We start from the raw sequence: 12,010 nt of genomic DNA on the forward strand, positions 1-12,010 counted from the left end.
GCTCAAACCGAAACGCATTACTGCTTCACGGCAGAAATAGGCAGGGTGGCGGTACCCACCCGCGAGGACTCACAAGAGGTCCTACTACCAGTAGAAGGGCTTGTGGCTCAATCTAATGGTTAGGCCCGGACTTCAATGTGTATTCAGTAATAGCCAGCTTCCAATGCGTTTTAATAGTGATGTGCTCTTTTATCCGAGCTGAGATGGTACCCTGCGTTTAGTTTGGCCAATGTAAGCCTCGCCACAGCCGCAGACCGTTCTGTAGATTCCAGGGTGCTGCAGAGGAGCTATCTTTTAGTCAGGAAAAGCAGTTTTTACGTCACATTTACTCTTACCATCTTTTGTATCTAAACTGTCACACTCTTAAGATACGCTTAGAAGAGCGGTTGACTTAGTAGACGATCTTGTAACGGACGGTACCTTTTTTGTCAGTGGTTGGCAACATTCAAACAACGGTCATTGCACTGTAACATGCTTAAGTTGATCAGGTGGGTGTGGCTCGTCACATAAGTGATGAGGGTATTGTCCTACCGCGACAGGGCAACGCAACACCGCCGTCGCCCGAATCATGTCTTCCCGGATCACCCGGATTCACTCTCGGTGCCTTTAGGCCTCTCAAGCACCGGTCACTGTCCTCGTCGAAACTCGTCGATTACGACGAGCGAACTAACCCATAGACACAGCCCACTGAGTTTCTCCCCGGATCTTCTCAGTGGGTCGCGATCCTCTGGTATACTCTGCGAAGTACTGCTCTTGCTAGGGCTAGTGTTAGCAAATTTTCTAAGGTTGAGCCCGTGAGCTCAACTACCCGTCCGGACGTAGAATAGCCCCTTAGGCTACCAGCGAATAGGTAGGAAAAAATATATTAGCGCGATTGGTAATAGAATTTACTATGGCTATTTATTCTATTTAGATTACGTGGATGGTGACGTGAGTTCGCGAGTATTTGTCGGGCTATTGCGTGGCCCGGGGTTCCAGTTCTTCTAGCCTCCATATCAACGGCAAGGTAGTTCCTTGTTCAGTCTCAATAGTGAGCCACTTATTGTTGTGACAGCTGTTGAGACGTTCCGGACTCCTATCAACAGCTTTTTGTCCATTCTCCACTATTCAAAGGACCATTATCTTAGTATCTATTCCACGACTTCAAGGTTAAAATTGCCCGATTTTCAAAATGCCCCATCCATAAATTTGCAACCACGGAAACACCAGAGCTACCTATTGCTACTCCATCAATCTTTGGGTTAAATTGAAATGTATTGAAAGGCTTTAAGAATATGAACAGTAAATTTAAATTTGAACGATAGGTAATTAGGTATAGTAAAATTGAAACAAAAGCATTTATGTTCATCCCAAGCATTTTATTACAATGTTGAGTAGATTTTGGTCGGAGGAGCGGTCGCTACTTGTCCTCTTGCCTTGGACCTGGCCGAGACTCATAATTGCCATCAAGAAAACTAGGAACTGAAACAAAAACGAACCAAAGAATATTCACTCCACATTCAACGCTATGAATTTAAATAACCTTATGCGGCTTAGCGATAACCGAAGCGAATGCTATGAATGTAGTGTTGATTTATTGCCCTTAAAGGCAGACGAGCATACGGCCCACCTGATGGAGAGTCGTTACCGTCGCCCATGGACTTCTGCAATGCCAGGGGCAGAACCAAGCCGCTGTCTACCGTTAAACTTCTCTTACCACTCTTCTTAGATGATCATCTATTGCAATGCATCAGCAATCACAGGACAAATGAGTCATTGCTTAACGCCGAATGCTCGACAAAGCACCTTTGAAAAAGGGTATGTAGGTACCATCATCTTACCGATATTACCCCGAGCATACGAACGTTTTAAGGTTGCGATTGACTGGTTATAAACATTAATACATAGCTGAGACCTCGACTTTAAATCTCCATACAAAAGGCAGTGGGTTCGCATGTTTTTTTTTTATTGCTTAGGTGGGTGGACGAGCTTATAGCCCACCTGGTGGTAAGTGGTTACTGGAGCCCATAGACATCTACAACGTAAATGCGCCACCCACCTTGAGATATAATTTCTAAGGTCTCAGTATAGTTACAACGGCTGCCCCGCCCTTCAAACCGAAACGCATTACTGCTTCACGGCAGAAATAGGCAGGGCGGTAATACCTACCGGTGCGGACTCACAAGAGGTCCTACCACCAGTAATGTGGAACGGGTGAGTTTATCTCGTGTCGATCTAATCTCAAATAATGTTGTATTTCTCCTATTATTAGTTATTAGAGGAAGAGGTAGATCTAAGAAGAAATGGATGGATTGCGTGAAAGACGATATGTGTAAGAGGGGAGTGAGCGAAGAAATGGTATATGATAGAGGAGTATGGAAGGAGAAGACATGTTGCACCGACCCCAGGTGTCGGGGAGAAGGGCAGGAGAATGACGTAGGCAGACGAGCATACGGCCCATCTGATGGTAAGTGACTACTGTCGCTCATGGACATCAGCAATGCCAGGGGCACAGCCAAGTCGCTGCCTACCTGCCATATTACGCGCATCACACGAATTTAACCTCCAGGGCAGGAGAATGATGATGAAATTATGAATAAGTTATTTCCCCTTGGAAGATACTTCACAAAGTAGAAAGAGTGCCGGTCTTCAGTAATTTAATCTAAGTTTAAACTCACCTTTGAGAGTTTCATGTTGTTTTCGTGCGTATTCAATGTGAATAGAGATGTCGAATTGTCTCCTGAATTATTTTCGCGGTCTTTTATAGAAGCACATTGTTATCAATATTACTAAATTCAATTCCTTTTTTCTTTGGACAAATATTGTATTAGGCATAATAATACGTAGTATGTAAATAACCTGTCATGTAAATATTAATTGTTATTTTTATTTGAATCTGAAATTTTAATTTATGTATTCGATAATATTATCTAACTCAATGTTGAATTGAGGCCGAGGCAGGCCTCTTAATAGACGCCGTTGACCCCATTTTCGACATTTTTATGTCAAAATTAAATAAAAATCTAATATATAAATTTCTCGTGTCACGGGGTGCGTGATTGAACTCCTCCGAAACGGCTCAACCGATTTTCGTGAATCTTAGCGTGCATATCGGTCAGGGTGAAAAATCAAAGAACATATATTTTTGGAGTTTACTCCTTTAGAATCGATTTACATATATAGGCCCGGGGTATGAAAATTATGGGAACCAAAATCGTACTAGCATGTCACACGAAATGCGTTATGCGCCTGATTGCGCATGTCACACGAAATGCGTTATCGCAGGTGACGCCGGGCTGCTGCGCCGGCAGTCCGCCACAAAGCCTCGTACTGATCGCGCGTTTCTCTCATTATTGTATTTTCATATATTTGTTAGTCGTTTGTTTTGTGTCTCGTTAATTTGTTAATAATCTGTAGTGTATCGTGTTGTCGTAATATAGAACTATTTCTCGTATTGTTTCGTTTAATTTTTTATATCCAGTAAACTCCAGTCGTGCGTCGGAGCGGACACACACACTTTTTTTTTTATCCCCTTATCTTAAGGGTGGCCCTAAATTTTTCATTTTATTTTTTAGACAAAAAAAATTGTTTTTATTTTATGATACAGCATACAAAAATATATACAACCCTAAATTTTCACCCCTCTACGATCAACCCTTATTTTTTATTTGTTAATTAAAACTTTTTTGCAAGAATTTTGTTTTTATTTTGTCATGACTTAGAATAAAAAAATTCATATTACTCTGAATTTCAAGACAAGACAAGATTTTCATTTTTATTTTTATTTTGTCATGAATTAAAATAAAAAATCTGATGTTACATTTGATGACAAGTTTATTTAAAAAAAAAAGTTATTTTAACGCAATAGCTATTAGGATAAGGAAGATAATGTCTGAATGTATATTGAGGTCACTACATTCGGCATTGGACAAAAATAGTTATCTCTGCAACATTTACATAAAAACATATTCTCAATAAATAGTATTTTCTTTAAATTACAACATTTCTTTACAAATATTATTATCAACTGTATAAATACAAAATAAATTAAATAATTACAATTGGATATTAATTAAATAAATTAGGCAATAATGTCCCATTCTCTGATGACAATCACAAGGAAATGTCGCGGCCATAGTATAAAAATGCTTACGATAAATAGCGATCATTTTCGTCAAGGAAATGTTTTTTTTTGTTGCTTAAAGGAGTGAACGAGCTCACAGCCCAGCTGGTGTTAAGTGGCTGCTGGAGCCCATAGACATCTACAACGTTAATGCGCCACCCACCTTGAGATACAAGTTCTAAGGTCCCAAGTATAGTTTTTATTTATTTATTGCTTAGATGGGTGGACGACCTCACAGGCCACCTGATGTTAAGTGGTTACTAAAATCCCTAGACATCTACAACGACATGCGCCACCGACCTTAAGATATAAGTTCTAAGTTCTCAGTGTAGTTACAACGGCTGCCCAGCCTTTCAAGCCGAAACGCATTACTGCTTCACGGCAGAAATAGGCGGGGTGGTGGTACCTACCCGTGCGGACTCACAAGACGTCCTACCACCAATAATTACGCAAATTATAATTTTGCGGGTTTGATTTTTATTACACGATGTTATTCCTTCACCGTGGAAGTCAATCGTGAACATTTGTTAAGTACGTATTTCATTAGAAAAATTGGTACCCGCCTGCGGGATTCGAACACCGATACATCGCTAGATACGAATGCACCGGACGTCTTATCCTTTAGGCCACGATGGCTTCAAGTTACGAATTATGATGATAATTAAGATTACCGTATTTATTATAATAATTACAATAATAAAAAAACGATAACAAATTATACTAACAATCATTATTTTATTGTTTATTATTTATTTTTGCGTTAAAGTAACAAATGTATTTTAATATATTTAGATTGTACTTGCAATTGTACTTTTAAAATTTTATGATTCTCGCCAACATGCGACTAATTCATTTTTTGTAAAGTTACTTACGGTCATTTCATAATAAAGCTAAATCTACGATTAGGCTGTAACGTAGAAATATTCAAAACATTTAAAATTCTCTATTAATGATAACGTATAAAATAGAATTGTAATGAAATTTCACGAGGCATTCTCTGGCGGTATCGGTGTAGACTTGATCTTCTTACAGAATATTTAAAAAAAAAACCATGGATTCAGTTGCGGTAAGCTAATTTAGTTTTTCGATTACGTTGTCTTAAGTAAGCACAGTAAGTAGTGGTCCGTCTGTTACCGTGATTGCTGATGTCCACGGGCTACGGTGACCACTGAATATATTCGGAATTATTAGCGCCGAGCTTTTCATTAACCGGGCCAATGGAGTGATGGTTAGCGCTCCTGATTGTCAGGTCAGGAGTTATGGGCCTTATATACCCACTTCGGGCAAGCATTCGCGTGATGAGCTGATTTGTTTTTTTTTTCTCAGGTGGGTGGACGAGCTCACAGCCCACCTGGTGCTAGGTGGAGCCCATGGACATCTACAACGTAAATGCGCCACCCACCTTGAGATATAAGTTCTAAGGTCTCAGTATTTACAGCACAACGGCTGCCCCACCCTTCAAACCGAAATGCATTACTGCTTCACGGCAGGAAGGGTGGAGGTACCTACTTTGGGCAAGCATTTGTGTGATGAGCTGGTTTGGTTTTTTTTTCATAGTTCGATGAGCTCACATCCCACCTGGTGTTTAATGGAGCCCATAGACATCTACAACTTAAATGCACCACCCACCTTGAGATATAAGTTCTGAGGTCTCAGTATAGTTACAAAGGCTGCCCCACCCTTCAAACCGAAACGCATTGCTGCTTCACGGCTGAAATAGGCAGGGTGGTGGTACCTACCCGTGCAAACTCACAAGACGTCCTACCACCAGTTAAACTGTATGATGTCCGTCTATATCTATTTAACTATGTTGAAATGTTACCTTGTTTCTAGTGAAATCATTAGGTATATTTTAGTAGGTAAATTTACTGCTGGTACTCTGCATACAAAATTGAGTTAACTTTTACGCTATCGAGAACGTTAAAAAGCTCGCACAAAGCACACTGGACAATAATGAGATAATTGTTTATTTTATTTTCAGTTCCTGGTTTGTATGTCCGCATTTGTAGCGGCCATGATCCAGATCGAGATTTCCGGGTCATTAGTTAATATTATTAGCGATCTTCTCGAGGGCGTAACAGAAGCGCTTTAAAATAAATATGTCATGAATCAATGTGTTGTTTTATTTGAGTGAAATATCCTCTAATTCACATTCTATTTCACGTATTGCTACCGGCTCTTTCATGTCTCATGAGAGATAAACTTCTGAGGCAAATGACGTTAAGCGCTAAAGGTCTTAGGCAGTGGCAGCTTAAAGGTCCAGAGCGCCCTAGGCAATCACTTTATCGGCGCTCCTGTACCGGCCTTAAATGGCCATCATAATACTATAAATTTTAACTAGTTGTTTTTGCAATTACGATGACGTTGTATCATCAAACCCTAGACTTTAGTAGACCAGGACCCTTGTACTTACGCTAATGCGCGAATCAAATATGACGTCATAACTGTGAAGAAATCAAGAGGGACGACAGAAGATTTAGATTATAGATCAGCATTTAGTTCTTAATCGTCGATATGTTATTTTCTTTATTTATTTAAAAACTCTGAGGCCCCCCTTATAACTACACGCCCCTAGGCACATGCCTAGTTTGCCTTACGGATTATCCGCCTCTGCTCTTAGGCAACACAATGTGAGCTCTGACCAACGTAAATTCTCAGCGACTTTGAAGACTCAATTAATAGAAGATAATGGCCATCCCACCCTTCACGGTGGCAGGCACTAGTGGCAGGTTTTATGGAATAAGCATCAGCATCAGCTGATACTTTAAGCATCAGCATCAGCATCAGCATCAGCATCAGCTGATACTTTAAGCATCAGCATCAGCATCAGCATCAGCTGATACTTTAAGATGCTGTCATAATTCTGAAGAAATTTTTAATTGGTAGTTAGTGGGTGGGTCAACACTTCCACAGCCAGATGTATCTACGATATCCATCCAAGTGCAAGTGTTAGGTTAGGGATTTTAGCATTTATGAAAAGTCAATGCCGGTTTTTTCCAGGAATAATGTATTAACATTAGTTCTACATAAAAATTAAGATACATGGCTTTATTAGTGCTTCTCTGGTGAGGCCCTGGTGAATTGGTTAACCAACCCGGACTCGACTTCTAAGTGGTGTCAAAGCTGCTTGGCAATAAAAAACGGATAAACCACTAATTAAATGGCTTTAAAGAACATTAGTAATTAAAAACAGTGAGTTATCTCCTACTTTCCTACCTCATACATGAGATCGAAGGAACAATTGTAGACTCAATGGTATATGATAATGGCTGCCTCTCCAGTTAAACAGGGCCAATAACTGCTTCACGGCAGACCTACCAGTACGCAACGTCCATCCAATCCCCAATAATAAAATGAAGTGTTCGGTTTTCAGGGTGCAATCCCCTAATTGGGAAAATCCTTTCCTCTTGATAAGAATACACAGAGGTGTTGTACATAATAATATTTAAATCTATAATTAAGTTAATTTAATCTTGTTCTTTGCCGTCAGTATCACTATCCGAATCACTGTCCACGTCACCTTCAGCTTGGCCCTCGGCATCTCCACCCTTGGTTCCACCACTATTGCCTTGAGCGACAACAGGTCCACTATCTTCATCAGAGCCACCACCATTTCCTTCATCATCAGGTTACTCTTTAGTATCACTGCCATTAGATCGATCACCGCTATCACTGTCAGCTTCATCGTTTCCGTCTAAAAGTGATGAAGCAACTGCGGTTACGATCTCACCGTCTCCTGCCGCTGCGGCCACTGCATTGCCCTGACCTGCGGCAGCTACGGCAGCACCGTCAGTGGATAAGGCTCCGGCTGCGGCAGTGTGTTTTCCAGAGATCGCAAACGCCGTTGCATCGCCGTCTTCGTCCGGTAAATCTAGAGACGCCACTAAAGGGCCATCGCTCCTGCCCAGGGTGATCGCCGGAGCTGACTTTACGAAGTACACAGCAATAATTGTGAAAATCTGTAATCGAATCCGCATGTAAAATACCAAAATTTTGTAGAATCTCTAGATAAATAAAAATGTAAAGGAACATATTATATGACAATAGGAAAACCAACGATACTTTATCTTTAAAATCCTTGTCTTGGCTAAGTCCTCTACACTATAAGATAATCTAGCATGTATATCAAGTTCTTCGGGCACATCACTCGTAATGAGGACTCCATTTAGCGGTTGGTGGTGCAAGGGAAAGTCCAGGGTAAAAGATCTCGCGGACGATCTCCAACACGATGGACAGACCTCATAAAATCTGTGACTCACTCCAACAAAAACGATTGCTCTCACTCTGCGAAACACCGTGCCACATGGCGTCGGTATCGCAGGATCCGACTAATGTATGACCACGACCACTCTGTCAAGTTTTACTGGTGGTAGGACCTCTTGTGAGTCTGCGCGGGTAGGTACCACCACCCTGCCTATTTCTGCCGTGAAGCAGTAATGCGTTTCGGTTTGAAGGGCGGGGCAGCCGTTGTAACTATTCCTTACATTTACGTTGTAGATGTCTATGGGCTCCAGTAACCATTTAACACCAGGTGGGCTGTGAGCTCGTCCACCCATCTAAGCAATAAAAAAAAAGTGTACGAATAGGAAGTATATGTATATAAAAATTATTATGTCGAAAATGGGTTCTTGTTTATATTGTTCATCTGACTTAAATTTATTGGCTGGTAATAAGTAAGTCGTCATAGTATAAGCAAAAGAGGACAAGTGGCGCGGGGTAAGCTAATGGTTGATTTTCACACGTTTCGAATCACAGTGCAGAGCTACGACAGTTTCACTAACGATTTATGAATTATTTTACGTCATAGGTATTTGCGGTAGGCAGCGGCTCGGCTCTGCCCCTGGCATTGCTGAAGTCCATGGGCGACGGTAACCACTCACCATCAGGTGGGCCGTATGCTCGTCTGCCTACAAGGGCAATAAAAAAAAAGAAGGTAAAACGTAGCGCAATTAAACATGAGGCTATTATTTGGTATCGACTTCAGACTGGTCGAAATGTCTGACTAAGGCTGAACACATCAATATATTGTAAATACAATGCAAACTCACCACAACAAACCTCATTTTGATTTACCTTTCTTTAGTAACTTCAAGCTTTTATAACGTTCATTGAAATGTTGCTGGTGACAATGTATTTATTATTCTTTTATAGGCATAAAATGCAATGAGCCTTGTTCTCTTTAGAAAGCCATAACAGAATTTGACATCAGCAGTTTATCATTAACATTTGCACAAACAGTTATTGTTATTTATAATAGAATAGAAGTGCATTAATAGCTGGTGTTTTTTTTTCCACATATTTTTAATATTAATCCATTATTTCACAATATTTTTGCATCAGGCTAGTAACATATTGTGACGCCAAGTATAGATACCACAATCCTGTTTATTTCCATCGTAATGAAGCTATACTTTCCTTTTCAAAGTGTTATCGTTTCAAATTGAGACTTTGACGACGTTTCAAGGTTGGTAGCAAGATGCACGTTCTGACACCGGTAATAGCAAAGGGGTTGGGACCCAAACAAAAAACTTAAATGAATATGGTTTTATTGTAACAGACACTAGACAAGCTGGCTCAATCCTCTTTATCGCCACTACTCTTCGATTTGCTAATGGTTTTCCCTTTGTCTTCGCCTTCTGGACCTCTATCGTCGCAAGGCTCATCCACCGCCGCGGCAGTTGCAGCAGCCGCCTCCTTACCAACCGCTTTGGCTGAAGCGATGGCTATCGAACCGCTACCACCTTCAGAGATAGGTGCGCCTATCGCGATAGCCTTACCACTAGCCATTTTTTTTTTGTTTTAACAATCACGCCACGTTGACTGGTCCCGTGATAAGTTCGTAAAGAACTTGTGTTACAGGTACCAGATAACGGATATAAATGTAAGATTTTTATTATACACATACATATATTTAATAGACATCCATAACCCTGGAAAAGACATTTATATTTATCATATAAATATCTTCCCTTGGCGGGATTCGAACCCGCGACCCCCTTGTGTAGTGACCATGTCACTTACCACCAGACCAGGATCACGTGTACATCAAGACGCGGATGCCACAGCCTACCTTGGGACATGAGAATCGAGGCTGGAAATATAAATACCACCTATCGAACGAACTGACAAGGTCGTCAACTGAGCTGGATATTTTTACTTGTAGGTTAGTGACGTTTATCTAATATATAAAATTCTCGTGTCACAGTTTTCGTTGCCATACTCCTCCGAAGCGGCTTGACCAATTTTGATGAAATTTTTTGTGCTTATCCGGTATCTATGAGAATCAGCCAACATCTATTTTTCATCCCCCTAAATGTTAGGGGTAGTCCACCCCTAAATGTTTTTATTTATTTTTTAGACAAAATTTTTAATTTCTATTTTTTTATGATACAGCATACAAAAATACATACAATCCTCAATTTTCACTCTTCTACGATCAACCCTTATTTTTTAATAGCCATTTTAGTAATTTAATCATTTTTCCTCTCCGGTCGAAAACTGATCAATCGTCATTTAATTAGTTATCCCCGCCAGATGTCTACAGGTGTCACTTCTGACCCAGTAAACAGCACGGAGTAGGGATGTTACCTCTACAGTTTTCGGCTATTATTAGTGTTTATGCTTCAAGCGCAGTAGTTAAACATTTTTAGTTCATCGCCTTGCATGTCACATGGAAAATCTACAAAAAAAAATCCCTAAAGATTTCACTAACGATACAATCACAAATGTCGACGGATATCCAACATATCGCCGAAGGAATCCAGTTAATGGCGGAAAATCATTTATTAAAAACATCAGCAACACAGACATTGATATTGACAATCGTTAGGTCGTGCCATATTCACCCCTGCTGAGCAAAACATACAATGCTCATATTAATGTTGAGTTCTGCAGTTCTGTGAAAAGCATCAAATACATTTGCAATTATGTCCATGTCACTACATGAAGGTGCTTAGAGTGGAAAATATGAATGTACCATGGCACACAAACATTCGCTTGAGGCGTTGAACAGGACATTGAACGACAAACTATTTGGTGGCACTCGGTTAGTCCTTTCAGGTGACTTTAGACAAACACTTCCCGTCATTCCACGTTCAACATACGCTGGTGAAATCAACGCCTGCTTAAAATCATCGACAATGTGGCGTAATGTTGAAATAGTACAGCTGAAAGTAAATATGCGCGTTCAAATGCTTCAAGATCCATCCGCTGAAACATTCTCAAAACAACTCTTAAATATCGGCGATGGAAAAGTCACTATAGCTGAAACTGGATACATAAAATTAGCGAATGATTTCTGCACTATCATTGATTCGCAAGATGCTCTCATTGAACAAATATTTCCCGATGTACACACGAATTACATAAATCTCGAGTGGCTTGCAGAAAGAGCAATGTTAGCTGCAAAAAATGTGGACGTTGACATTTTAAATCTGAAGATACCACAGTTATTGCCAGGGGACTTGGTATCATATAAATCTATTGATACAGTTTGCGATGACACTGAATCTGTAAATTTTCCAACAGAGTTTTTTAACTCACTGGATTTGCCAGGCATGCCACCACATAACTTACAATTGAAGGTTGGATCTCCAATTATTTTGCTTCGTAATTTGAACCCGCCACGGTTATGCAACGGTACGCGATTAGTCATTAAAAAAATCATGAAAAAGTTATCGAAGGCACCATTATAAATGGCAAGTTTCGAGGTGAAAATATATTGATACCACGAATACCTATTATACCCACAGATGTGCCAATTCAATTTAAGCGTATTCAATTTCCGATTAGATTAGCATTTGCAATGACTATTAATAAATCCCAAGGCCAAACAATGTCTGTTTGTGGCATAGATTTGAGCACACCATGTTTTTCACACGGACAATTATTATACGTTGCATGCTCTCG

The 12,010-nt window shown here is 40.2% G+C and overlaps 1 protein-coding gene and 1 long non-coding RNA gene across 2 annotated transcripts; both read right to left on the minus strand.

Moving 5' to 3' along the window:
* Positions 1 to 1,337: 1,337 nt before the first annotated feature.
* LOC101745133 (uncharacterized) lies at positions 1,338 to 3,502 on the minus strand. The gene is made up of 2 exons (XR_209773.5): positions 2,658 to 3,502; positions 1,338 to 1,461 (listed from the first exon to the last, which is right to left on the minus strand). It is a non-coding gene; the product is annotated as an uncharacterized LOC101745133 (long non-coding RNA).
* Positions 3,503 to 7,529: 4,027 nt separating this feature from the next.
* LOC119629961 (circumsporozoite protein) lies at positions 7,530 to 9,888 on the minus strand. The gene is made up of 2 exons (XM_038017623.2): positions 9,151 to 9,888; positions 7,530 to 8,061 (listed from the first exon to the last, which is right to left on the minus strand). Exons 1-2 carry the CDS (start codon positions 9,163 to 9,165, stop codon positions 7,732 to 7,734), a joined length of 345 nt encoding a protein of 114 aa, XP_037873551.1. The 5' UTR covers positions 9,166 to 9,888; the 3' UTR covers positions 7,530 to 7,731.
* Positions 9,889 to 12,010: the final 2,122 nt, after the last annotated feature.

Source organism: Bombyx mori, chromosome 2 (genome assembly GCF_030269925.1).
Source record: "Bombyx mori chromosome 2, ASM3026992v2".
Classification (NCBI taxonomy): domain Eukaryota; kingdom Metazoa; phylum Arthropoda; class Insecta; order Lepidoptera; family Bombycidae; genus Bombyx; species Bombyx mori.